We start from the raw sequence: 16,781 nt of genomic DNA, 5'->3' as shown, positions 1-16,781 counted from the left end.
AGGCAGGTGGATTGTGTGGGAGACGGTATCCTGGCAAGCTAAAAACCCAGGTTCACGTTGCTGGGACGGGCAGAGAAGAAAGCACCTTGGTTTAAGGTAGGATAAGGTAGAAATGCATCCTAACAGCTGTCTCAGCATCTGCTAAGATCTGAGAACTGTTTATTCACTCACTAAGTGTTTGAATGCCCATTCTCAGTGTTTCAGGTGCCGGGGTGATAATGAACAAAGCAGATATGAGCTCCATCCTGAGTGTATTTCAGTCTTTATGTTCAGGCTTTTGTTTAGGGTTAGCTTACTTGTGCTCTTGAATAACATGTAGAGATGTGTGTCTGCCCCTGGGATCCAGAGTATTAGAGCCAGGTACCCTTTCACCTAGCCCTGCAGCCAAAGGGGAAAGAAGAGAACCTTCTTTTAAATCACACGCACACATCAGAAACTAGGTTGGACAGAAGGGAGCCCTGCTGATTTTTTCTCGTCCCTTCCAGGTATTGGAGATTGAGAGCAGTTGGCTTCTGGAGGTGGCTCCCCACTATTACAAGGCCAAGGAGCTAGAAGATCCCCATGCTAAGAAAATGCCCAGAAAAGTAGGCAAGACACGAGAAGAGCTAGGGTAAAGAGCAGAGAACAGAACAGAACAAATAGAACGTTAACACCAGCTCCTTTTCCTTCTGTACATTATTTAATATCTATTAATAAAAATATTTTTAGAGTAAAGCTATGGGGAACCTTAGAGATTCAGAGAAGGTGACATGGAAATTCGATCTCATATATTCACTTAGATTTTATTATTTACAAGTTAAGTTACACAGCAGCTTTACACAGCATGAGATGGAAAGTAAAGGAGAAGAGAGAAGAGAGGAGGAAGCTGGCTCCTGAGGTCTTTGGCCACCTCCACCTCCTCCTCTTGTGCGTAGCAAGTCTTCCGTGCTGCCTCTGCCCCAGTTCCTGATCAGCCCTTGGAACACAGGTGTAAGTTGGGTTCTGGCTCCGACAGCCCCAGAGCCACCAGGGCTCCCACTAGCAGCTTCTTCACGGGCGTTGGGGGTGAGTGTGAAGGCATCAGCTGCAGGAGAAAGGTTAATGCCAGCTGGTGGGATGTTCTACCCCATCACCCCACCCCTACACAGCCCTAGGACTCACTTTGTCTAGGCGATGGCGACAAATGAGGCCGTTGGAATTCAGGTAGAAGGTGGAATAAGCATCATAGGTCCTGGTGAAGGGAGAAAGGCTCACTGAGGGAGAAGGGGACTGGTCCCAAAGTTTAATTCAAGCATTTGTTTAAACTAGTAGTTCCTAAACTTTACTACATATTATATCACCTGGGGATCTTTTAAAAATCCTGAGGTTGTTCCCTGGCCCAATTAAATCAGAATGTCTGGCACCGATATTTTAAAAAGATTCCTGAATGATTCCACTGTGCAGCAAAGTTTGGGAACCACTGGTTTGGGCTGAGCCTAAGAATTTCTTGGGATTCTACTCTGTGCCAGAAATTTACCAGGTACTTTACCTAAGGTTGTGAGGCACCACTTATGAGATGGGAATTTTCATCTGTTCAATAAGTATTTGAGTACCTACTATGTGCCAGGTAATGTACATGAAGAAGCTGAGTTCAGAAGCTTCCTCATATATTCAGAGTCTCTATTTTTTGTTAGATTAAAGTAGACAAAAACAAGATCCTGCCCTCAAGGAGCCTGCAGTCAAGTCAGGGTAGATCCAGGATTGTCTAGAAGACTAGACCATAGATTCCCAAAAGGGTAAGATTAGGAAATTGTAGTGCGTTTCTTTTCTCACTTCTCTTACCGGTAAAGCTCTTCCTTGTCACGCTTATAGAAACGCAGAAAGAGTAGGTGGATGGGCAGCCCCACAAGCCGCCAGCGGGCTTGCAGGGTCCAATTCTCAGGGTGGCGGGTCAGCTGTAGAACCTCCAGCCGAAGCTGTGCAAAATAGTTCCAGGCCAGGAAGCGGCAGAGGGTCAGTGACAGAATGTACCATGTCCGGCCTCTGGGAGGAAGGAATGGGAAAGAAATCTCATGATGGCAGAATCAGAAAACCAAACTGGTATCTGACAGTGGGATGGGGAGCAGCAGTGAGAAGCAGCCTAGGACATTCTCTAATAAGTGAAAATAGCATTGGGTCCTTTTCCTCCCCAAGGCCCTACCCATTCGTGGATTCTCACTTGGTACGCATGTTCAGGATCTCATTGATGAATTCCACATCCGATGAGTAGAGAGTGTAGTCGTGGGAGTGAAGGAAGAGACTGGGAAGCTAGGTGGAAGAAGGCATCAGACCAGGAGGAAAGAAAAGATGATCCTATTTCTCAGTTTTCTATATTTAGTGTCTCTTTATTCATGAGTGAAAGGTCATCTCATCCCATGTTTAACTTCCCTAATCCAAACTGAGGAGCATCTTTTCCTTGGGAAATGTTTATAACATATTTATATGCCCGTCTTGTGGTTCCCAGAAAGAATCCAGTTGACTGACTCCCTATTTTTAAAAATTACCTACATCCCTTCCCATTTCGGACAAAGGCCACTTCTGAACTGACTTACCTCTTGTCTCAGTCTCTCGTACATGACAGCCAGGTGCTCCTCCATACTCGGATCTCCTGATGGAGTGGCCGGGGAAGAGTGGGCAGTCCCAGAGGCTTGGAAAGGTATCAAAGCCCCAGGACAGGGGCAGGGAGGTCCCTCAAATAGGCTCCTAAGCCCATCCAGGCAGCCGCTGTGTAACTCAGGTCCTGGTCCCTCCTCCCCCTTTCCTGGGGGGAGAACCACCCATGGTGAGGTGAGGGCTTGGACCTGAGGGAGAGGTAGTGGGGGAGCTCGGGGAAGCAGCCGGGTGGGAGGGCTTGGGGGTGGGGGAGACCAGAAAAGAGGCAAAGATGGAGAAGTGGTTGTCACGGAGTGAGGCCAAAGAGGTGGGAATGGTAGGGCCCGTGGAGAAAGGTGGTCCTAAGGAGGAAGAACAAAAGGGAAAAAGATAAGAATCCAGCTGCCTAATGCCCTGCCATCCAAACTGCCCATTAACAAGCTTCCAGTCCCACCTGCTCCTTCTGACAGGAGAGATGGAACTATTGAGGGAAAATTCATCTCCATCTCTACTTAAAACAGGAGGAAACACTTTCCTGTGACAAAAGTACACATACCTCTCCCAAACATTAGCAAGTACTTTTAGATTCGTTTAAGATTCCAAACCCGTTTGGGGGCAGGTCTGCCTCTCTTACAGCAAGAATCATAAGAGTGCATATTTGAAGAATGAACAAATGAATGAATAAGTTACAGGTCTTCTTGTACTGTGGCCTCTAACACAACTCCAGGAGTGTGTGAAGCAGAGGTTATATAGAGAAAAGTTAACATCCAACTGGAACTAGGAGACTTTTGAGTTCCAATTCTATCATGTAACCTTAGGCACTATCTCATTTCCTCAGCCTGAGGGAATGTCCTCCTATAAACGAGGACGATGAAACCACACTGAGTTATTATGAGGACTATATGAGATAATAATTGTAAATAAAACTTTGCGACCTGTTAAGCAGTAAGCTCATCATTCGGGCTCCTCTAATGACACGAAAAGGCCCAGGAGACTGTTAAAGGCTGGACCTCATGCCCCTGGTTTACTGATGTCGAAACTGCGATGAGGGAGAGGTCACCCGAAGTCAGGCCTGACCCGAGTCCCGCGTTTCCAACGAACCCCCCCGAGGGGTCTCATTATCGGGAGAGCGGGCGGGCCGCGCGGGTACCTCTGTCCCCGACGGTGTCCCGGAGGCGCCGTCTCCGCCGGGGGCGTGGCCATCTTGCCCGCCCGGGCACAGGGGCCCGAACAGGGTCCACCCGGGCCGGCCTTCCCGCCGGGACCGCTATCCGGGTGCAAGATGCGCGGGCTGCGGAGCGCGGCCCGCAGGTCTGTCTGGTCGGCTCCCGGGAGGCGCCGCGAACTTCTCCGCCCCCTGCCCTTCAAATCACCTCCAGGCACAGGTAACCGCGGAAACGCGGGCGAAATGCGGACGCGCCCCACCGCCCCAGCTTCCAGCCCGCCTGCCCCCGCAGGCCTGGGAGACCGACGTCCCGTGCTCTACAGGGCTGGCGGCGCCGCCCTCGGATCCCCACGACCCCTAACCCCTAAACGCGCCGCCCCGCACAGGTGGGAAGGAGCGGCGGGACGTCACTGCGCCTGCGCGACACGGGGCGCGCGCTCCGCCCCACACGCCGACTCTGGGGAGGGTCTCTCCCCGCCCCCTCTCCTCCCCTCCCGCTTCCCCTCTGCTCTTACCTGGGGACGAGCCTGGTAGGCACGGAGGCAGGGGCCGAGGCGCCGGGCCGCCCCCCGGCTGGGCTGGTACATGATCTTCCGGGAATGGAGAGAGCACCTCCCGTGCCCCGGAGCCGGCTTCTTGAAGGGGAAAAGGGGGGGGGGGGGTGAAGGGCTGAGGGGAGGGAAACGGAGATGTTGCGCGCTTGCGCACTGCGGCGGGTTCCAGGGAGGCGGTGAGGCGCTGGTCTGCAGTAAGTGCGCCTGCGCTCGCCGGATCGGAGGCTGCCTTAGAGCGCTTGCGCAGTAAATTAGCGGCCTCGCGCACTGCTCTCACCTGTGGCGCTTGCGCAAAAGTGGGCGATGATGGGGCTGAACGGGGCGCGCGAAGAGTGACGGGTGTGATTGAAATAATGACAATCGCGGTTTTCAGTAGCTCTCGTGATAAAAATAAATACTTTATTGCTGTGGTTAAAAATAAGATACAAATGACTTGGCACTGATAATAAAGCCTGTCGAATGAATGAATGAATGGATACATCCATTGTGAGGGCGGGCTTTGGCTAGGTCCTCTGTGAGAGAGAAATAATACTGACTTTGAAGGTGTGAGAGGGGGCTGCGGTCACCAAGGCCTGGTGCTGCGACGTTCCTGCAAGTTTCGAATGAACCTGGCGTTGAACATATCCCCACCCATTGTCCAGGACTGGGCTGGTGGAGCCTGGGCCTGTGGAGGAACCGTGTGCATGGGTTCCTCCCCAGACCCATGCTGTGACAAGACCTGCTCCTCACTGGCAGACCTAGTAGGTGGGAGATGGAGAGTGGGTTACAGGGGTACTAAAGGGAGAATTAAAATCACAGCTTCCAAAAAAAAAAAAAAAATCACAGCTTCTTAAAGGGCTGACTGGCTCTTGTGTAGAGGATGTATGATGGGGTATGAGGCTGGAACCATTAGTGCTATGTCCAAACCTGAAACCCCTCAGAGACTGCCAAAGGGAAGCACTCGAGTCGAACCTATGGGGAAAGAGGCTTGTAGGGTGTTAGGTGGAAGGCTTTGTGGGAAGAGCTGGTGTCCAGTTCAGAGAGTGAGATTAAGGAGGAGGAAGTAGCTGAGAGTGATGTTAGGAAAGGAGTCAGAGGTGGTGCGAGGCTGGTAGGGGAGGGGTCAGACCTCACCTATTCTCTGTTTCCTGCTCCCCCTGCTTCAGTTCTTGGTTGCCTGTGGGAATACCAGGCATGTGCATGGGAAGGCTGGAGTAGGTAGTGAATATGGCCTACTTGATTTGCGGATAAGGAGATGAATAACTTACCTGTATTGGGGGATGAGGAATTCAACCGCCCATGGCGGCTATAGCTGCAGCTTTGGGCTACCAGCCCTGCGGGAGTCCTGCTGTAGAAGAAATGTGAGATGATGGGGAAAAGGCTACAGGATGAAAGATGAGTGGGTATGGAGGAATCAGGAGAATAATAAAAGGAACAGCACAGGAACAGAGAGAGGGGTAGTTATCATTCCTATGGGATTTTAATCTAAGTTGTGCCCCAGAAAAGGGAAGGGAGCTCATTTTATACCCCAAGGTTTTCTGAAGCAGTCCTGACTTGCTGCTTTATTACTCCTAGTTGAGGTAATGTGTTAAAAGTAAGGCCAAATGTGCTCCAAATCATGTCATAAAAACAAATTCAGGGGAATTCCCTGGCGGTCCAGTGGTTAGGACTCCATGCTTCCACTGCAGGGGGCACAGGTTCAATCCCTGGTTGGGGCCTGGTCGGGGAACTAAGATCCCACAAGCCGCGTGGTTCGGCCAAAAACACACACACACACACCACACACACACAACCAGATTCACATATATGCAAAAAAATATTTTTTTGTTGGACCAGGTGCCCTGATGTTTGGTTTGGAAAACATGATTACCTTAATTTTAGGATACTTCAGCCAGAGGGAAATAGGGAGTGGTAAGGCTGAATTTAGGGAAAGGACTGTCTTGAGAAAGAGATCCGAGGGTTTAGTGAGGGAGAGGCCAGGGAACTAGCGGGAAGAGGAATTCAGGAAACAATTAGGGGACTGTTATCAGGAGGCAATTAGTGGATCCCAGAGATGTTAGTAAATCTTAACATCTCAGCAAAGGCTGGCCTGGGGTAAAGGGTAGAAGTGACTAGGGAGAGCTAGAGGTTTCTGGAGAGAATGGAGGAGTAGATATAGAAGGCTACACAGAGGGATCCAGCGACTACATGAGAGGAGACAATCCGCAGAAGATCCCACAATGAAGATGCGGACAGGCAGACACCAGATCCTGCAAGGGGAGCTCTAAGGCTCCTTGCTGGAAGATCTGCAGATCTCAGAGGTGAGGGAGAGAGAGGGAGAGAGGTCCTGAGATCCCAGGAAAATAAGGGGTGACGCACAAACGAGGCTGAGACCTTAAGGTTTGTTTGGTGTTTTTTTTTTTTCTTTTGTAGTTTTTATCATTGAAAATGTCCATTTAAAAAACACAAAAGAATTCACACTTTATTCAGACAACACTGAGAGGGAGAAGAAAAAGGAATGAGTCAGAAGAGAGGGAGATCCTGCTCCCAAGGATTTCGGGGAATACAGTAGGGGTATCAACTAGCACACATCCAGAGGGTAGGGAGGGGGAAGGATGTTCTATACCCTGGGTATGGAGCAGGGAAGAAGGTTCTTGCTATGGAGGAAAGAAGAAAGGAAGGCCAGAGGAGGAGTTCCCCCATCATCTCAAGACAATCTCACAAGACAGGAATCTATCAGCATCTAGTGACCGGGGAGGGATGGCTGCGAGAGCGTATTCCAGGAGCTAATAGAGCCTTGAGACTCAGGCTTAGCTTCTGAAACTTGGCTAAGAGTGATCCTAGGGTGCTTGCTGGGATCTACTGCCAAGAAACAAACTCCCTCACAGAACCTGGACCCAGGGGAAGTGGTGGTGTCTGTAGAAGTGTGGCGAGTCTAGAGCCTCATAGCAGACGTCAGCTCGGGGGTCCCCTGACAGATACACATACACACAACATGTGGAAATTAAGAGTTTGGCAATGTTGAGTGGATCCCTTGGGGAGCTGGTAAGTCCCTGTCCTACCTGACTGGACTGCTCTGAAGCAGAGCTCACTCACTGGCTGGCGTCAGCAGGCTGATAGGGTAGCTGTGGTCGGTAGCACGAAGCAGTATTAGAGCTACCAGGAGACAGTGTAGTGGGACTATAAGATTCATTCCATGGACAAGAAAGACTCTTTAAAAGGTTTCCCTGGTAGAGGAGGCCCTTGGACCTTCCATGGTGTTCTAGAATCTGACTGCAAGCAAGACTATGCTTCTCTGGATAATTAGTAGGAGCCACCCAACCGAGAAGTCTGGCAGCAAATGGGCTGTCTGTGGGAGAGTGTTCAGAGCCCGAGTTAGGAGACAGGGGGTGCTTTCTATGGTAAGAAAAGCTACAAAGCATTAGGCCATCTGGGACCCTGACAACCCAGTTGTCCAAGAAAGGGGAAGAGGGAATCCTATGGGCTCTGTCAGGTTCCCCTGGATGCTGGGGGATACAATGGAAGATCCGGTCTGGGGTTCTCAGGGAGGGAGTCTCTGCCCTTGCCAGGTCTCCCAGGAAGGGGAGAGGCTTAGCTGTCTGTCAGTATCGACTCTCATCAGAGCGGGGAAGGGAGCTGTGGAAGGATGTTATGGACAGGAGGAGGGGAGAGGGGAAATGGGGGGGAGAGAAAAACAGAAAGAGAAGTCAGAGGTGAAGAGAAAGCTGGGGAGAGAAAAAAAGGAGAGGCCCACTCTCTGCCTGCCGGGATGGGCTCCTGCCACACAAGGCACTGACCGAGGGCTGGTGGCTCCCCAAACTGTGTCAGAGATCCTGCCCCTTCCCAGCAAATGTTAAACCATGATTTCCCCAATCTTAGAGGCTCAGTCACCCACCCAACGGATCTGTGTTCTTCCTGTGCTTCCTCCCAGCTCTCACTTAAACTAGAGTCCCTAGACTCTACATAAAGTCCTATTCTGCTCCTTCACTGTAATTTATTTCCAGACCACTCCCATAAATACTTTCCAATATATTCTTCTTGAAAGGTTCCAGGACTCTCCAGTCTTCCTGTCCTATTGCTTCATGTCTCTGATGGATTTACACTGCCCTCTGCCATTTCTAACACCCTGTCCGACAGTCTTGACATTCCCTAACCCTCCAGCTCCTATTACCTGGTGCGGCGACGCTGGGCTGGGCTGCCGCCTGGGTCAGTAGCAAGCAGAAGGCGGGCGGTGGGGTGCGGAGGGCAGAGGCGCAGGGAACGCAGCAGCTCCTGCTCTGGCACGAAGGGGCGGAGGGGACCCCGTTCTGGCGAATTTCCCAGGCTGCTGGAGCGCGGGGGTGGGTGGGCTGGAGGTGTAGCACGACGAGGGGCCCTGTTCAAGGGCCAGGGAGGCTCCACAGCTACCTTCAGAACTGGGGAGAGGGAGAAAAAAGAGCAAGACAGAGAAGAAAAAGGAAAGGGAAGAGAGTCATGACAGCAAAGATTAGAGTAGAAAAAAGAGAAATCAGAGCCTTTAGAGAGAACAAATCTTTCCCCTGGGTTAAGGCACCCCCAGGCCCAGACCCCCTACCCCAGTCTTACATTCTCGGTCACTAGAGGAGTATGGCTTTATGTCTCCCTCTGCTCTCTTGGGTGGCAGCTTCCTTGCTGGAGCTGGCAGTGGAGAGGACACAGGCAAGGTAAGCATTAGGAGGCATACTGTGCACCCCTTCACTACCCCCACGACCCCAAACCTCTGATCCCTGACACCACAGTTCCTCCGGGGAAAGGAGACTTCAGCTCCACCGCAGAAGCAGCTCTGTGGCACTGCCATCACACCAAAAGGGAATTCGGGGGGAAGGCTGGAGCATTTTGAGGAGAGCCAGAAGGAGTAGGCTGAATGCAGAGTTGGGGGGAAAGATCTGGGGGAGACTGTGGGGCCTGGGAGATGCAAGAGAAGGGCAGCCAAGGGAGGCAAGCTCTTACTGTCAGTGGGTGCTGTCAGGCCCCCCTGGGATTCTGGGGCAGTGGAATGGTCCCAGCTGGGCCACCGAGGACCCCAGGTCCCTCTAGATGAGACGGACAAAGCCCTTGGTTAATCAGGAATTGCTTTGGAGAGGTCAGGGGAGGCTGGGGTGGGGCAGAACCTCCCCTTCCGGAGCAAAGATAGAAAGAGATTTACGTTTTACAAGGGGAAAAAAAGGATGAGGTAAAAACACAGACACCTGGAAAGGAGTCACCAGACAGAGTAAATGGGAGGCTAATGGACTGTCCCAGCCCTGTCTCCAGCCTCCTCACTTCTCCACTTGCCCCTCCCTTTCCCTCGCAAGAGGTTCTTTCTCCATCATGCGTGGCAAATGAGAGACTGCCCAGCGGATCCACTTAAACTTTAGGGTCCCTCCCGTGTGGACCTGGTCCTCACCGTCCTTGTTGGCTCTCTCTCCCTCTCACAGCTTTGGTCAGCAGGAGCTAGAGGGGGGAAGCCTTGGAAAGCACGGATCTGAACTGCCTCTCCGTGCCTGACATTGGTGGATGCTAATCACTGTTGAGAGATTGCTGTCTGGGTGGTGGTTACTCTGTTTCCTGGCCACCGAGGAGGTGAGAGAGCTAGCCACAGAGCCAGCTCCTTCAGCAAAGGGCCCTTCTGTGCAAGTGCGCACAGCATGGCCAGCAGAAGGCTGTGCCCCTCGGCCTTGAGAAGGAGGAAGGGGTGGGGCTCAGCCCGGCAGGGAGCATGCGTGTGGATGAGGATGGAATGTGGAACCTGGGCAGCATTTCAGTACCTCCTAGGTATGGTTTCTCCAGATCAATTTCATTATTTGGTTGGAAATGTTACAAATTCTGAGTGTTATCTTCTAAAACTAGTATTTAAGCTTTGGACCATTCATGTCACTATCCTATGACTGGAAATGGAAGGGCTGACTGCACTTGCCTGTCCCTCACTGGCTGACAGAAGCCTGAGGAGTTTATGAAGGAACATGACTCTGGCCTATTTTGATGGGCCTGAAGCAGCAAGAGGCTCCATCAATGTCAGCTGTCAAACAGGCTTCCAATGAGCTTGCTTAGTTGACAGTCTTGCCAAATATAAATACACTGAGCTCCCATGAGGGCAGAGGACATGGGTAATGTCTGCTGGGGACTTGGGTTGCTTTAGAATTCTCCCAAACTGCCCACAGATTGCACTGAGTTCCCAGTGGCCTCCAGAGTGACTAGCCATCACAGCACTACAGATCCACCCGTTCAATGCAGCTTTACCAGCGGGCATAGGATCGACCGCAGCAGCACAAGAGTGTCGAGTTGCCCTCAGAGAGGTAGCAGGGGGCCCTGTGAGGAAGGAAGCGGTGGTGCCCCTCAGTGAGGGGTCCGGTGGGACCAAGAATCCACCTCCTTCCTTCCCCTCACCCCAACTGCTTGACCAACACACACAAGGTGAGAAAACTTACGATGCTGATGGGCAAAGAATCCTTCGAAGATCACGAAGTTGTTCACCTGTAAGATGAAACAAGCGAAATACATTTGTCCATTCAGCCACTCAGCACATACTTGCGTATAGAACCCTGTGCTAGAAAATCCACAGTGGGAGGAACGAAAGCCAGCCTTCCTGTCCTTGTTGACAGACTTAGTCAAAATCTCAGACCCTGACAAGCTAATCCTAAAGTTGAATTGCAGAGGACCTCGAACAGCCAAAATAATCTTCAAGATTAACAAAGGAATAACAAATTTGGGGAGGATTCATACTTCCTGATTTCAAAACTTACTACAAAGCTACAGTAATCAAAATAGTGTGGTAGAGGCACAGGATAGACATACAGACCAATGGAATGAATAGAGTTCAGAAATAAACCCATGTGTCTATGGTCAATTGATTTTCAATAAAGGTGCCAAGACCATTCAATAGGGAAAGTATAACTTCTTCAACAACTGGTGTTTGGATAACTGAGTATCTACATGCAAGATAATTAATTTGGACCAAAAAATAGCTAAAAATGGATCAAACAGCTAAATGTAAGAGCTAACACTGTGAAACTCTTAGAAGGAAACATTGAGGAAAATCTTGATGACTTTGGACATGGTTTCTTAAATATGACACCAAAAGCATAAGCAACAAAAGGAAAAAATAAATTACACTTCGTCAAAAGTAAAAACTTCTGTGCATCAAAAGACACTGTCAAGAAAATGAAAAGCGGGGCTTCCCTGGTGGCGCAGTGGTTGAGAGTCCGCCTGTGGGTGAAGGGGACAGGGGTTTATGCCCTGGTCCGGGAGGATCCCACATGCCATGGAGCAACTAAGCCCGTGCGCCACAACTACTGGGCCTGCGCTCTAGAGCCCACAAGCCACAACTACTGAGCCCGTGTGCCACAACTACTGAAGCTTGCGCGCCTAGAGCCCATGTTCCACAACAAGAGAAGCCACCGCAATGAGAAGCCTGCGCACCGCAATGAACAGTAGCCCTGCTCACCGCAACTAGAGAAAGCCGCATGAAGCAACAAAGACCCAGTGCAACCAAAAATAATAATTAATTTTTTAAAAAAGGGCAAAGACTTGAATAAACATTTCTCCAAAGAAGATATACAAATGGCCAATAAGCACTTGAAAAGATGCTCAACATCATTAGTCATTAGGGAAATGCAAATCAAAACACAAAGAGATACAACTTCACAACCATTATTATGGCTATTATAAAAAGAACAAAGAAAAATAAATTTTGGTGAGGATGTCAAGATACCAGAGCTACCACACATTGCTGATGGAGATGTAAAATGTTGCAGTCATTGTGGAAAAACCGTTTCTCAGTTCCTCAAAGAGTTAAACACAGGATTACCATATGACCCAGCAATTCTACTCTTAGGTATATACCCAGGAAAACTGGAAATATATGTGCTTGGAGACATGGCTTGCCCAAAGTCTAGTAGCTACAAGTGGCAGAACTGGGTTTCAAATCCCAGACTCCTGATTCTAGTTGAGGCATTTCAGCCAGGAATACAGTGTAGTCATTAGAGGGGGCTATGGGTTCAAATTCAAGCTCTACCATTTATTAGCTGTGCAAACTTGGTCAAGTCACTAATCTGTATAAACCCAAAATGGGGTCAATAATGGCAACTACTTAAAGAAATGTACAAGGATCAACAGAGATAATGCATGTAGATACCACACAGAGCTCATGAAACATCAGTTGTTACTGGGTTGGCCAAAAAGTTCGTTCGGGTTTTCCAGATGGATGTTACAGAAAAACTGGAACGAACTTTTTGGCCAACCCAATATTATTTACACTCTATACTGCCCTGCTCTTACATGTTACCTGGGTAATGCATTTGATGCTGGATACTGTGTTTCTTCCGTTGCTCTCTGCTGCCTCTTAATGGAAAAATGATGTCCTACTCTGGGAGCACAGTCTAAGGAGACCCTGTCTATCTCCTGCTGTAATGTCTACCAACCCACCCACCCTCATCCTTCCCCAACAAGCATATGCCCAGCACTCCAGCCAAACAAAACTGCTTGCAGTGCCCTGAAAGGTAGATTAATATCTCTCTGACTCTGCTCGTGCTGGTTCCTACATGAAAAGCACCTTAGCCTGCCCACTTCTGTCCACCTGACAAACACCTTTCAAGATTAAGTCAAGCCTAACTCACTTTATGCCCCCTCTGTAAGCACACCAATTAATCACGTTACAAGGGATTAACTATCCGTGCTCCTACCCAAGGCTCGCTTGTCAACCCAATCCCAAGCCCACTCAACGACACTGCTTCAGCAATTCTTCCCACTTTCTCTGACATCAGATTTTCTTTCTACTGAGTCATTCTTATGCTGTTCATTTTTATGCAACTGAAAAGAATCAATCCTCTCTTGATCCATATCCCCCTCTAGCTCTTGCTCTATTTCTGTTCACATTAAAGCAGCATTTAAAAGAGTGGCCTATTCTTGTTGCCTCCAGTTCTGAGCTTCTCAATCTCCTAAAGCCACTCCATCCAGGCTTCCACCCACGAGTGTGCTGAAACCGCTTGTCAGGAACACCAGTGGCTTCAGGCAGCTAAATCCAATGGTCACTTCCCAGACCTCTTCTTACCTCACTGATCAGTAGCATTTGACTCAGTAAGCCATTCCTTCCTTTTGCAAACACTTTCTTCACTGGCCTTGCAGGTCACTTTACTTCTAAGTTTGCATCTACTTCACTAGTCACTCCTCAGCTGCATTTGCTGCTTCTTCTCCTTCCTGACTTTCCAAGAGTGCCCAAGGGCTCAAGTCCTTGGACCACTTCTTTATAGAGACTCACTCCACGGCGGTTTCATCCTGTCTCACTGCTTTCAGTACCCTACGTGTGATGAAAACTCTCCACCCTGAACCTCGTCTCTGAACTCCAGGGAAGTAACCAACCTGGACTCATCACAGACATCTCCAATTAACATATTCAATATGGACTCCTACTATTTTTCCCCAAAACTGCTCCACCTTCCATCAGTTAATGCAATGCCATCCTTCCAAGTGCTCAGGCCAACAACTTTGGGATCACCCTTAACTCCTTCTTTTTTTTTCACAGTCTATCAAGAAAAATTATTTGCTTTAACTTCAAAATACCTAAAATCTGACCACTCCTTACCATCTCTACTGCTACCATTTTAGACTGAGCCACCACCATTTTTCAGCAGGATTGTTGCTTCCTAACTTGCTTGTACCCTCACTCCTCTACTACCTATTCTTAACAGGCAAAGTGCTCTGGTTTAAAGTAAGTCACATCATATTCTCCCTCTGTTCAAACCCCTCTGATGGCTCTCCTTTTCTCACTTAAAGGCCAAAGTCTTTGCAATAGCCTATAGAGTCCTAAATGTCTTTCCTCCCCCATTACTGCTCTGATCTCATCTACCACACTCCCCCCTCACTCATGCTGCCCTAGGCACACCAGCCAATTTTTCAGGCACACTCCCACCTCATGGCCTTTGCACTAGCCATTCCCTTTGCCTGGGAAGCTCCCCCTCCAGATATTACTTAGCTCATAGTCTCACCTCTTGAAGTTATTGCTCAAGTGACACTTTCTCAGTGAGGCCTTTCCTGCTTATCCCATTTAAACCTGCAATCCCACACACTCCCATCCTCACATGGCACTCCCAAGCCTTCTTACTTGCTCTCATTTTCCTAGAGCACTTATCATCAATCATAGTATATACTTGTTTATTACGTTTGTCTGTCTCCCCACGTAGAATACAAGCTCCGTGAGAACAGAGACTTTTATCTGTTTCATTGAATAAAGTCTTTCTAAAGCCCAGAACAGTGCCAGGTACTCTAATATATATACGTTGAATGAACGGACAGCGTTAGCACCATTATATTGCATCTACTTATAAACAAACCACCTTCCCCAAAATAGACCCAATCTCCCTGAGGACAGGGAATGTATATTATTCTGAGCCCTTACTAAATCTTGATAGACTAGGTAATGGTCTATGCGGAAACAAGGAGATGAAAATGAGCTGATTATGTTTGGGGCATAAACATATTATTGGGTGTACACAACAGCCCATGATGAAGAATAAAACTAGATGAGAGGGCTTCCCTGGTGGCGCAGTGGTTGAGAGTCCGCCTGCCGATGCTGGGGACACGGGTTCGTGCCCCGGTCCGGGAAGATCCCACATGCCGCGGAGTGGCTGGGCCCGTGAGCCATGGCCACTGAGCCTGCGCGTCCGGAGCCTGTGCTCCGCAACAGGAGAGGCCACAACAGTGAGAGGCCCGCATACCACAAAAAAAAAAAAAGATGAGAGTGAAATAGCTGCAGGATGAGAGATGGTACCCTGCCCCCCCAGAACTTACCTGTATAAAATAAGCCTATATAATAGGGAATAAGGAGTGCATGGAAAGTGCCACTTGTTTGCCACACAAAAAATAATAAATTCAGTGGGAATGCTCAGTGGGGTCTACTCTCTGAAACCTCTAACCTGTGGGACTGTGGTCTCCAGGTTGTAGTGTTTATTCAGGAACTTCAGCAGCTTCTGTGAGGGTCGGTCAATAGCCAGTTGATGTGGTTCAACTCGCTCCTTCTGCAGGGAACAGGAGACTCAGGGTAGGAGCAGGCATGGGGAAAGCAGGCCAATAGGAACCCAGTCACCTGGGAAGGATATGGGAACATGGCGGGTGGGAGGGTGGGAGGCAGGGCCTCTGGAAGGACTCAGGACAAGGGGCCTTTGATCTCCATTTTGGATGAACTGGTGAAGAGATAAGTAATACCTGCAGCATATACTGGAAGAGATCTCGTCCATGGCCATGGCGTTGAAGTGACTCATGGATGTAAAAGTCCAAGATGCAAAGTGGTTCTACCTCATTGTGAGCCTCACGGTCATCCTAAGAGGTAAAAGAACAACAAAGATCTTCTAGGACCCAGACATCATTGCCACCTTCCAATCTCCAGCACTTCTGTTCTCAGGAGCCAAGGCATATGAACTTTCAGTTTCCAATGACACTCACCAGTACAAAGAGTTTCTTATATCCAACTTTAAGGAAGCCAACAATGGCTCCTTTTCCAGCCCTGTAGGTTGGGGAAAATAACAATAATTAGCAGCTATCTGGAAGAGGTAGAATCAAAAAAGGGAGAGGGACTGGGAGAGGGAGGAATTAAGTATAGGGTAGAACGGTATTTGGCACTCACATTCGAGCTGAAGTATCTTTGAGTATATACATAACGTGGCGGTTACTCTGCATCCTTGATGCACTGGTGATGGGAGCAGGAAGATGCTGGGCCTGCCAGGAATTTGAAGACAGACTTTCTACAAGTCCCTTCCACAGGACCCAGGTCTCCCTTACCAACTGTCCCCAGAGAGGCCTCCCTTTACTCCATGTAGACTCCACATTACCTTAGCAGAAGCCTTGCCCAGTTCATCTACAATGGTCATAATTTGCTGCTGCAGATCAACACTACAGAGAGAGAGGAGATCAAGAGTCAGATACTCACTGAATTAGAGGGTCCTGGGCACTCACTCCCTGGGAATCTGGGCGATAACCGCAACCCCAGTTCAGTACTTCAGGCCCTCTGCCTTTACCTCGGAATCTTCCAACCTGATTTCCCACCCACTCTTCTGGAACCCAAACTTTTGCCACACCTCCTTTCAGTGTGGTACACTCCCTCCTCCCTTGAAGTTATTGTGGGGAAGCAGGAAGGGCAGGTCAACCACATCCTTTGGTTGGAACCACGATGGGGCCAAGGGATGAAAGGTGACAGATTCAAGCCCCAATCTACCCCACCAGTTCTAGGATCAAATGTCACCAAAAAGGCGAGCCAGGACATCAAAAGGAGCAGACACTAGTCAGTGAGAAGGGGGCGTGGTGCCTGGACCAGGTTTCGAGAGGAACCGGGAGAGAAGGGCCGTGGGGCAGGTTTGAGATGTCACCGGGCCGGCGTTGTGGTTCCGGGTCGGCGGGCCGGTGGCCGTAGGTGCTGGTCTAGCACCGTGATCCGCTCCGGGAGCAGCGCGTCCACATCGAACGGGAACTCCATGGCCCATTGTGCGCGGCCGGACCCGCCCCACGCGACGTCACTTCCGCCCCTCCGC

At 49.6% G+C, this 16,781-nt stretch overlaps 3 protein-coding genes across 19 annotated transcripts in view; 1 reads left to right on the top strand and 2 right to left on the bottom strand.

The window, feature by feature from the left end:
* Positions 1–8,019, top strand: part of DHX16 (DEAH-box helicase 16) — a 22,877-nt gene extending 14,858 nt beyond the window's left edge. Inside the window, exon 20 of the mRNA XM_033863942.2 lies at positions 486–8,019. Within this exon, the coding sequence (XP_033719833.1) occupies positions 486–614 (129 nt within the window). The 3' untranslated portion in view covers positions 615–8,019. The remainder of the gene's footprint in view (positions 1–485) is intronic.
* On the bottom strand, positions 757–4,376 carry C10H6orf136 (chromosome 10 C6orf136 homolog). The gene is made up of 6 exons (XM_019949331.3): positions 4,270–4,376; positions 2,550–2,951; positions 2,177–2,265; positions 1,801–2,001; positions 1,141–1,210; positions 757–1,063 (listed from the first exon to the last, which is right to left on the bottom strand). The coding sequence occupies exons 1-6, from the start codon at positions 4,339–4,341 to the stop codon at positions 950–952; spliced, it is 948 nt and encodes a 315-aa protein (XP_019804890.1). The 5' UTR covers positions 4,342–4,376; the 3' UTR covers positions 757–949.
* ATAT1 (alpha tubulin acetyltransferase 1) lies at positions 4,684–16,781 on the bottom strand. 17 transcript variants are annotated; one of them, XM_073787824.1, is made up of 13 exons: positions 16,620–16,781; positions 16,086–16,146; positions 15,881–15,972; positions 15,700–15,760; positions 15,463–15,576; positions 15,174–15,275; positions 10,692–10,737; positions 10,504–10,572; positions 8,851–8,922; positions 8,438–8,780; positions 5,556–5,632; positions 5,422–5,464; positions 4,684–4,972 (listed from the first exon to the last, which is right to left on the bottom strand). In XM_073787824.1, the coding sequence occupies exons 1-13, from the start codon at positions 16,724–16,726 to the stop codon at positions 4,720–4,722; spliced, it is 1,440 nt and encodes a 479-aa protein (XP_073643925.1). In that variant the 5' UTR covers positions 16,727–16,781; the 3' UTR covers positions 4,684–4,719. The 17 variants fall into 17 exon arrangements, with proteins under 17 accessions (XP_073643925.1, XP_073643924.1, XP_073643928.1 ...); XM_073787823.1 differs by having other exon boundaries at positions 5,556–5,635; positions 16,620–16,779; XM_073787827.1 differs by having other exon boundaries at positions 4,684–5,045; positions 16,620–16,778.

This window comes from Tursiops truncatus, chromosome 10, assembly GCF_011762595.2.
Source record: "Tursiops truncatus isolate mTurTru1 chromosome 10, mTurTru1.mat.Y, whole genome shotgun sequence".
NCBI lineage: Eukaryota > Metazoa > Chordata > Mammalia > Artiodactyla > Delphinidae > Tursiops > Tursiops truncatus.
The sequence above is the reverse complement of the archived record's forward strand: the minus strand, read 5'-3'. Positions and strand labels throughout refer to the sequence as shown.